This window comes from Homarus americanus, unplaced genomic scaffold, assembly GCF_018991925.1.
Source record: "Homarus americanus isolate GMGI-L3 unplaced genomic scaffold, GMGI_Hamer_2.0 scaffold25013, whole genome shotgun sequence".
NCBI lineage: Eukaryota > Metazoa > Arthropoda > Malacostraca > Decapoda > Nephropidae > Homarus > Homarus americanus.
The window spans coordinates 3,803,558-3,814,782 of NW_024722158.1; the positions used below are offsets into that span (position 1 = coordinate 3,803,558).

Genomic DNA, 11,225 nt, shown 5'->3' on the forward strand with positions numbered 1-11,225 from the left:
GCGAATAAAACAATAAAAAAACAGGAAAACAAAGTAACTAAACAAAAACAGTAGGAGTAAATCAAGCAGTGGCAACCCTCCTCACAAACACCAAACATTTTATACAACAGACCACAACCTGCCTCTTCCTCCTCCACTACAACACCTCCAAGAAAGGATCAATAACACAAACAACAAAACAACTCCAAATTCTCCCTGGAAATGTTTGAAGATACTAAAAAAAAAACCCCGTAAGATTCATGTCCTTTTAGCCCCGTGGTGTATCGCCCGCCGACCAATAAGCGCGTCCCGTAACTCATAGCTCAGCCAATCACATGTTTACACGTGGATGGTTTTGACTGGTCGTTCTGGAATATGAGAGAGAGAAAGAGAGAGAGCGAAATAGAGAGAGATAGAGAGAGAGAGAGAGTTATTTAGCGTGCTATTGTTACATCACATGGATACATGCATCAACACAGTCATTATATTCATTCAAACAAATAAACAAACACACACACACACACACACACATAAACAACAACAATTAATGGGCAACATTAACCCTGCCTGAGGCTGACTCTTGTAACAGCTAACACGAGGCAACTGTTTATGTTAATGACCCGTGTGTGTGTGTGTGTGTGTGTGTGTGTGTGTGTGTGTGTGTGTATTTAACTAGATTAGGTTAGGTTAGGGTAGGATACATTAGCTAAGGTTATGGAAGAGGTCAGGTTAGGTTAGGTTATGGAAGAGGTCATGGGAAAGTCTCTGGGGTCGTGGGAAAAACACAGCGAGTGTGGGAAACTCCCGGCCATCAACGACCATTCCACACCAACACATTAAAGTTGTATTTTTCCCCCATATCCCAGTTTACCTAAATGGCTAAAATAATGGCCACTTTATGTCATTATCTTCCCCCGGGGTAAAATGGCCTCACGTCACCCCCGCCCCCAGCCACTTGTTTTGGCCTTGTAAATTAAAACACAAAGGAATCAACATTTACAGGGATGAAATTTTTGTGGTGTTTGTGAGCCGAGCTTTATAATGATGGGTATACAAGTTGTGTTGATGAGAGTGAGAGTGTGTGTATGTGTCCCCGGAAACAAATTTATCTCTTTTTTATCTCACCCACGCACTCATTCGCTCTCTCTTTCATCCTCCCACACACTCTTCCTCACTCTCACTCTGCCTCCGTCTCTCACTACCCCACACACAGTTTATGACCCTGACTTAACAGCTTCCCCATCCCAGTTTAAACCATTCAACTCCCCCTCCCACTCTCACCCGGGAGAGGTCAAAGGTCACCCACAGCGGAGGTCAGTGCAAGAGAAGGAGCAGGAAGACATACATACATACATACAGTCATTCAATTTAGTCAATTTGTTTATCCACGGTTATAACACAGGTCAACACAGGTCAACACAGGTCAACAGGTCACAGCTCTGTTTTCTTATCTAAAATTAAATCTTCGCCGAACGTGTCTATTGTACTTCCTGCCACCGAGGTCTACCACCCTGCCACCGAGGTCTACCACCCTGGTACCGAGGTCTGCCACCTGGTACCGAGGTTCACCTACCAGGTCTGCCACCCTGGTCTGGGTCCCACCTGTACCGGGTCTGCCACCCTGGTACCGGGTCTCCACCCTGGTACCGAGGTCTACCACCTGCAAGGTCTGCCACTTTGCCTAAATTTAAAATCTAACTGGAAGGGCGGAGTGATGAACGGACTGACACATGACATACAGACAGACAACAACTTCTACAACTCCCTCCAGCTTCTGGTGTAGAAAACACGAGATTATGAGAGAGAGAGAGAGAGAGACCAAAAGCAAAGGTTCATCAGTACACACCTGTAGGCAGATTAATTAACTACTATAACTTCTCTCCTCACCTGTCTCTCTCATCATTTCGTCTTATTCCTCTTCTTTACTACTCTCTCTCTCTCTCTCTCTCTCTCTCTCTCTCTCTCTCTCTCTCTCTCTCTCCTCTCTCTCTCTCTCACACACACACCTCTTTTTTTCAGGAATCTTCTTTGTGCTCATTAATATTCACTCACCTGTCCATAAATGTTCACTCAGCTGTTTATTTTGAAGGAATTCCACCTTTGAGTGTCCTTTACCTGTCTAGTGCATACAGGCGAAAAAATATGAAAAAAATATAAATAAATAAAAAATATTAATTATTTTGGGTCGTAATGCCATGACAGGTATGATGACCACAAGGTTACCTGAGAGTATGATGACTATGTTAATGGGGTAGTTTGGAAGGTGTGGATCTTGACTACTACTGTCACACACACACACACACCTAACAATTATACTATACAAGTTAATCACAGTAAACGCATCAACAAACTACTAAACAACAACAAAACAAAACAAACAACAAGAACTGACAACAAACACAACACCCAAACATAGAAACACATATTACAGGAAACTTACACATGAATAAAGAATAATGCCATTTAGTGCTGGGAAAGGGGGGGGGTAAGAGAGGGAGGGTGAGAGAAGGGGAGAGGCAGGAGGAGGGGAAGTATTTTCTTTCCTCATCCATCTCCCTCACCGCTTAACCTACTACCTACTCTCTCACCTCCCTCCCTCCCTCTCTCCCTCCCTCCCTCCCTCCTCCCTCCTTCTAACCTCCTACCTACTCTCTCTTCCTTACTCCCTCCCTCCTCTTTCACTTAACCTCCCCCCTCTCCCCTCCTCCTGCCCTCCATCCATCATCCTCCACACTCACCCTCGACGCTCAAGGAGTAACTTGTCAGACTTGAACTAATTGCTCCTTGAAATGAGAGAAGAAACTGAATATTCTAAATCATTCAAGTGAACAACAATGTTTTCCCAGTTTTCTTTATTTTGGCTCCTATCAATTATTACTTTTATTTTTAACACAATTGAAAGACAAAATAATAATATATTAGGATATATATATATATATATATATATATATATATATATATATATATATATATATATATATATATATATATATATATATATATATATATATATATATATATATATATATATAATATAAACACTAAAACAAGTACAATATATTCCACTTTAAAATATATGAAATAAATTATACACATCCAGATCGGCTAAAAAAAAAAGTCGCATTTTTTTATTTCAGATTTCATGAAATAAATTTCTTCGTTTGGGCAAAAACGGTGAAACATATCCAGATATATTTCATTACAGCTCGTGAAATAAATCTTATATTTTACTGGAATTTGAAGAAAAAATATTAAAAATTTATTCAGCTCGGCAGTTCATAAAGAGAGAGATTACCACCTATAAACATCATTAATTAAACTCTACAGGACCCACAACCCACATTTAATTACCTGCCACATATACGACCTCCACACACAACCAAGTATCACCACCACACCACACTACACCACACACACCACTACACACACACATCACCAGTACACCACACACACCACCACTACACCACACACCACCACACCACACACCACACCACACACACCACCACTACACCACCACACACACCACCACTACACCACACACCACCACACACACACACAACACCACACACACACACACCACACACATCACCTCTACAACAGGATAGTTATTTGATGGGCAGGATAGCACGGTCACCTGCCCACACACGCGAGTATCCCCGGGTACCGTGTACTGTAGGTGCTTCAAGCCGCTGAGGACCCGCCTGACGGAGGGCCAAGTGTCTGTCTGTCAGCTTATGATGGTCCTGACCTAGATGACAAGCTGACCACAAATTTCTGACTAACCTAACTTGTTACCACCCTAGGCTCACGACCTCTCACAGTTACCACCCTAGGCTCAGACCTCTCACAGTTACCACCCTAGGCTCACGACCTCTCACAGTTACCACCCTAGGCTCACGACCTCACAGTTACCACCCTAGGCTCACGACCTCTCACAGTTACCACCCTAGGCTCACGACCTCTCACAGTTACCACCTCTAGGCTCACGACCTCTCACAGTTACCACCCTAGGCTCACGACCTCACCACCGTTACCACCCCTAGGCTCACGACCTCTCACCACTGTTACCACCCTAGGCTCACGACCTCTCACCACCGTTACCACCCTAGGCTCACGACCTCTCACCACCGTTACAACTCAGACTCACGACTCCACTCACACCGTTACCACCCTGAACAGGCAGGTCGACGCCTTGAGGTAAATCTGTTCTTGGTCCTGTCCTTCTCCTCCTCTTTCCCCTCCTCCTACCCTTCCTCCCTTCACCTTCCTCTCCTCCCTCCTTTCTCCCTCCCCTCTCTTTCTCCCTCCTCCTACCCTTTTTCTCCTCCCTCACCTTCTACCCTCCCTCCTCCCACCCTTCTCCCTCCCTCACCCTCCTCCCTCCCAGGTGGTGGTGGAGTACAGGTATAGCGAGGTAGACTCATAATGGCGCCTCACCTTGTTGTACTGTGTTAAGAGGCACGACACAGGTGAGTGGTGCATTAGTGATGGTGGTAGAGGGAGGGACGCCCAGTCTCCCTCCCTCCCTCCACTAAACAAGAATTTAAAAGGAAACCGGATTTAATAAACTTAGGGGGAGGAATGAAGGTAGGGGAGAAGTGAGGGCAGGGAAGGTGGAGAGGTAGGGGGAGGTGGCGAACAAGGGGGATGTGATGAGCTAGGGGAGGAAGAGAGGCAAGTGGGAGGGAGAGAGGGAGGGATGGTGATACGCATGTGTGGGGAAGAGAGGGAGGGGAGAGAGAGGAGGGAGGAGGGGGAGGGAGGAGGAGGAGAGAGGAGGAGGGAGGGAGGGATGGAGATCCAGCCTTCATTATACATGCATGAATGTTAATAAATATCAGGTGTTCAATCCAGGTAATAATGTACAAAAACAGACACGTGTCGGCCACCTGGTGTTGCCTCTGACACAGGTGCACATCTCCCCCTGCTTAGTATAGTGAAACCTCTATTTAACGGCCTATGTGGAGAGAAGTCCCTTATATGGAGGGTAGTGTTGAGGAAGGAGGAAGTGGGAAGGTGATGTGAAGGGGAGGCAGCAGCTGGCATGGGTTCCTCACCAACGAAGCGTTCTAATTGGATGACAGCCTGAGGACCACCCCTCCTCCTCACTCGGTCGCTATTCACATTATCTCTCTCTTATCCACACGTCTATCTTTTTCTTTACTTTATTATCTTATCTATCTATACACTTATCTTTTGTATCTATATCTTAGTAGCTTTATCTATCTTTCTTTATCTAAACTGCACACACACACACACACACACACACACACACACACACACACACACACACACACACACACACAACACACACAGGTATCAAACACTTAATGACACACATCATCATCAACACTATATATGACGTCATTCAGTATTTAGAGGTCAAATAAAAACGTTTCCAATCACCTGAGTTGTAAGTTAAGGGTCAGTACAATCACTCGAATCACTGGAGGTTAATTTAATGGGATTGTATCAAAAAGCAGAAGCTGAACCTTGTATATAGACGATAAGAACTCCGGGGACATTTGTAGAAGAACGGAAGTGAGGAAAGGTGAGTGACCCATGACCTCCCGCCCAGGTGAGTGACCCATGACCTCCTGCCCAGGTGGTGACCCATGACCTCCCTGCCCAGGTGAGTGAGACCCACGACCTCCCGCCCAGGTGAGTGACCCACGATCTCCCGCCCAGGTGAGTGACCCACGACAGGTGAGTGACCCATGACAAGTGAGTGACCCATGACCTCCCGCCCAGGTGAATTACCCATGAGAACAAAATAAAAATCCCAAACCTCCATTTAACGAATCCAGTAAAAAAATAACTCTATACACCCGAATAAAGGACTTAAATTATAAACCCTCCAATTAACGGAACCATCTAAACCCTCCCACTTAGCGGACTCAGTTGAAAGCCCTATAACCTCCCTTTAACGGACAAATTCAACACTAAATCCTACCTTTCTCCCTCATCACCCATTCCCTCCCTCCCACTATCTATCTTCCTTCCTTCCTCCCATCCCTCCTCTCCTCCCTCCCTCCTTCCCTGCCCTCCTTTCCCCTGCCTCCCTCCTTCCCGCCCCCCTCCTTCCTGCCTCCCTCTCCCTGCCCTCCTGCCCTCCTTCCCTTCGCTCCCCCTCCGTCCCTGCCTCCCTCCTTCCCTGCCCCTCCTTCCCTGCCCCCTCTCCTTCCCTGCCCCCCTCTGCCCTCCTTCCCTCCCACTAACAAAACATTCGCGCAATTTCTCTGCAATTTCAGCTTAAGTTTGGCTTTGAATTGCAATCACCCCACTGAGAGAGAGAGAGAGAGAGAGAGAGAGATACCCTGGCAGCTCCTCGGCAGTAATGTGTTGTAATGGATTTGTCAATCAGACTGATGTATTACACTCCGGGGCCCCACACCCTGCAATATTGTGGCTACAGGTCTCGCAACGTTGCATCCTGTACCTGCAACAATAACCTGGTATAGGAGATAAAATAAGCAACACTCTGCAGTAACCCCTTCAGTCATCCGTCTTAATAAAATTACTCTTGCAATGATCCTTTTTGGTGATGCAACAACTGGGATAACTGCAACATGTAGCATTTTTGTACTATATGTCCTAACAATAAAGACTCTTCCATGTGCAACAATACACTAGAAGCAGTTTTGAAGAATGCAGTTTTAAAGCTCCTACAATTCCGTGCAATATTGCAGCGTCTATTCTTGCATTAAAAGTTTTTAAAGGGGTATTAACATCCCCCCATAGGTGAAACAAACAAAACACTCCTGGTGGAACAATGTCTTCAGTCTGCAACAAAAGCCACAGAGCAAAGGTGAAGAGGACCTGCAAAAGTCACCTGCAATATATGAGTTACTTCTCTTGCAACACTGCACCAACAATAGGGCCAGAGATGAAGCGCACCAGAAAATTTCACTTGCAACATCTTGCAATATTGTGCCACTTACTCCTGCCTCACCCGTGTCTCGTGAGGCTGCAACTACACTCGAGGTCAGAGGTGCTCAGCAACCTGAGTGTGTTGTGAGGTTGCAACATTCTCCGGTGACATGTGTTGAGTGTGCATTTTTTTTTACGAGGACTAGCCCACCCGGACACAGGTCACTGACCCACAACGGGGCCTGGGGGCGACAAAATAAGAGTAAGAAGAAATACAAAATAAAAAACAAAAAGATTATATTAATCTACACCACAAAGATGGTGGAAAAGCAGCTTTTTAAAGTGAGACAGATTGTATGAGTATGGAGACACAGAAGAAGGCAGAGCATTCCACAGTTTGGCTGTGTGAGGAAAGAAGGTGTGGGCACCGCGGGCAAGACGAGTAGCATGAGCCCATTGGCCTGCTGGCGGTACACAGGATGCCAAATCCACCGAACATTGCCCGTTAATGTACTGTACCTGTAAAATAGAGAGAGTGAAGCAACATTGCGGCGAAGAAAAAGGGGAGAGAGATTAATTATCAACTAAAGGAGAGTTATGTTAATTTAAGTTTGATTTTAATTCTCAATTGTAACGGGTGAAATATTCTTCACATTTTTACACTAACTGTCATACATAAAAAAGATTAGTATTTTAAATTAATTTGTTGTTGTTGGGAATTGCTGATAATAACTGTGTGTGTGTGTGTGTGTGTGTGTGTGTGTGTGTGTGTGTGTGTGTGTGTGTGTGTGTGTGTGTGATCTCAACCTACCACAACACACTATGTCATCTTCCCAACAGCTAATACACTCACGAGAGAGTTCTGGAACAATCTTGACCAGAGTAATGACCAAATTACTCTTAACTACTCGATAAACAAGTCATTAACACGCTAAACTACTTGGTAAACAACCTTAAGAATATATATATTTTTTATTCTTTCTGATGTCGAGTCCATTTTGTGTTTATTATTCACACACACACACACACACACACACACACACACAAATGGGTCGTCTCTCCCAAAAGGTTAAGTTACACACAAGGAACTTTTATGGACAGTGTTTAAAAAGTTAGGTGATCACATTTATCATCTCTTTGACGACCTCTAGTAGTCAGCCACCCTCCACTACACCCGGCCTCCACTACACCCGGCCTCACTAACCTGCCTCCACTACACCCGCCTCCACTGGCCTCCACCACACCCGGCCTCCACTACACCCGGTCTCCACTACACCCGACTCCACACCCGCCTCCACTACACCTGGTCTCCACCACACCCGCCTCCACTACACCCGGCCTCCACTACACCCGGCCTCCACTCACCCGGCCTCCACTACACCCGGCCTCCACTACACCCGGCCTCCACTACACCCGGCCTCCACCACACCCGGTCTCCACTCACACCCGCCTCCACTACCCGGCCTCCACTACACCCGGCTCCACTACACCCGCCTCCACTACACCCGGCCTCCACTACACCGGCCTCCACTACACCCGGCCTCCACACACCCGGCCTCCACTACACCCGGTCTCCACTACACATCATGTACCCAGATCGTGGTAACACATGAGACAGGGAGCGCAGTTTGAACGTGATCGTGAAATACCAAAGTCTAGGCAAAGTGGGAGGGAAGGAAGAGGAGGAAGGGGAGAGGGAGGAGGGAAGAGGGGGAAGAGGAGGAAGAGGAGAAGGATAAGAACGGAGGGAAGGTGAGATGGAGGGAAGAGGAAGGACAAGGAAGAGGTTTTGGAAATAGGAGGATAAGGGGAAGAGAGGGGTAGAGAAGGAGGGGTGAAGAAGGAGGGGAAGGAACGGGGGGAGGGAAGGGAGGAGGAGGGGAGGAGGGGATAATGGGGGAGGGTAGGGGAAGCGGTGGGAGGGAGGAGAGGGAGGGAAGAAGACAATAAGGCCAGAAGTGACCACAACATCCATTTATTTAACAAAGGGAGACACATGACTAGACTCCCTCCCCCACAGTTCTCCTCCCCCTCCCACAGTACCTCCCCCTCCCCACAGTACCTCCTCCCCACAGCACCCCCCCCTCCCCACAGCCCCTCTTCCCACAGTTCCTCCCCCTCCCCACAGTACTCTCCCTCCCCCCAGTTCCTCCCTCCCCACAGTACCTCCTCCCCCCCAGCTCCCTCCCTCCCCCCTCCCCACAGTATCTCCCCTCCCCCAGTTCCTCCCTCCCCACAGTACTTCCTCCTACTGTGCCTCTCCCCAGTAAGCATGATATCCCAGCAGGTAAGCATGATATCCCAGCAGGTAAACATGATATCCCAGCAGGTAAGCATGATATCCCAGCAGGTAAACATGATATCCCAGCAGGTAAACATGATATCCCAGCAGGTAAACATGATATCCCAGCAGGTAAACATGATATCCCACACGATATTCAAGACGGTGGGGCAATACTTGGCTCCCTCGCTGCTCCAACATAAACGACTTTAATTAAAAGTTATGGCGCTACATCACTTGGTCGAGAGAGAGAGAGAGAGAGAGAGAGAGAGAGAGAGAGAGAGACGTCCCCAAACCTCATTAAGCTTACATTCATTAGCATAAGACCGTCTAAGATAATATGAAAGAAACCACTTGCTCTCAAGACAAAGACTCGTAACTAATAAACATTATTATCAGTATCATCAACATCCTTTATCAACTAAGCCCCGCCCACTTCTATCTATTCCTAGCAACCGGGATAATTCGTGGATGTTGATTGGTCGATGGTGGCTAAATGAATTCCCCTTAACAACCAATAACCAATCAACTTCCAGCATTTTTGGGTGGTTGCTAAGGATCATTATACTCTACTATAACATCTCCAATTAATTATATACCAAACTGAAACCATAAAAAAATTAATTGTATACAAGGAAAAATATGAAACATACGAAATTAATCGGGATTCCAGATTAATAATTGACCAAATCTGTACAGGTGAGTTGACGTGTTTATTTGTCTGACCTGAACCTCGAGTCATTTCCTGCCAATTATTAACTAATAATTAACTATTTTTGAGTGGAAGTTAATGATGTATATTAATGTAGTTTTAATGATGTGGTAGTAACACTTATCTAGGCACTGTAAGCCCATGGTGCAATGAGTCTGTAGAATAATGGAAGGAAGGAAGGAAGGCAGGAAGGAAGGAACTCCAACAACACAACAAAATAAACTACCGGAAAACTCTCGATAAGTCAGACAATTTCCCTCACTGACCAGACAAGTGGAGGCGAAGTTTCCGGTGGCACTGTTGACTAGTCCTGGTGAGTGGCACTGTTGACTGGTCCTGGTGAGTGGCACTGTTGACTGGTCCTGGTGAGTGGCACTGTTGACTGGTCCTGGTGAGTGAGTGGCACTGTTGACTAGTCCTGGTGAGTGGCATGACTGGTCTGGTGGTGGCACTGTTGACTGGTCCTGGTGAGTGGCACTGTTGACTGGTCTCGTGAGTGGCACTGTTGACTGGTCCTGGTGGTGAGTGGCACTGTTGACTGGTCCTGGTGAGTGAGTGGCACTGTTGACTGGTCCTGGTGAGTGTGGCACTGTTGACTGGTCCTGGTGAGTGGTGGCACTGTTGACTGGTCCTGGTGGTGGTGGCACTGTTGACTGGTCCTGGTGAGTGAGTGGCACTGTTGACTGGTCTGGTGGTGAGTGGCACTGTTGACTGGTCCTGGTGAGTGAGTGGCACTGTTGACTGGTCCTGGTGAGTGAGTGGCACTGTTGACTGGTCTGGTGAGTGAGTGGCACTGTTGACTGGTCCTGGTGGTGAGTGGCACTGTTGACTGGTCTGGTGGTGAGTGGCACTGTTGACTGGTCCTGGTGAGTGAGTGGCACTGTTGACTGGTCCTGGTGGTGGTGGCACTGTTGACTGGTCCTGGTGAGTGGCACTGTGAGTGGGTGGGCCGACCTGGCATGGTGCCCGGCCATAATACAGGTAATAAAGGTGTTTTGTGGTGTGTGTTGAGGCGCCATTAAGCATGCAATAAGCCAGCCAGGTGAACACTCTCGTTTACCTCACACACACACACACACACACACACACATACACACACACCCCCCGCCACAGGGTGATGAGCTACCAGGTGTGCCAAGCCTCCAGTCACTGCCTGTCACTGTCACCTCCGTCACCCTGTCACTGTCAGGGCCGTCACTGCCTGTCACTGTCAGGGCCGTCCTCCCGGGATTCTTTCATCTTAATGACCAAATTTCTGGTCTGCCTCATTACCATTTCTTTGTCACGACTTGATGATGAGAAGGGCTCTTTACACACACACACACACACACACACACACACACACACACACACACACACACACACACACACACACACACACAC

The 11,225-nt window shown here is 47.2% G+C and overlaps 1 protein-coding gene across 1 annotated transcript in view; it reads right to left on the reverse strand.

The window, feature by feature from the left end:
* Nucleotides 1–10,816, reverse strand: part of LOC121862012 (mucin-1-like) — a 22,008-nt gene extending 11,192 nt beyond the window's left edge. Inside the window, exons 1-2 of the mRNA XM_042359942.1 lie at nucleotides 10,109–10,816; nucleotides 1,454–1,639 (exon numbers count right to left, since the gene is read on the reverse strand). Coding sequence (XP_042215876.1) covers nucleotides 1,454–1,639; nucleotides 10,109–10,816 — 894 coding nt within the window. The remainder of the gene's footprint in view (nucleotides 1–1,453; nucleotides 1,640–10,108) is intronic.
* Between the last annotated feature and the right edge of the window lie 409 nt (nucleotides 10,817–11,225).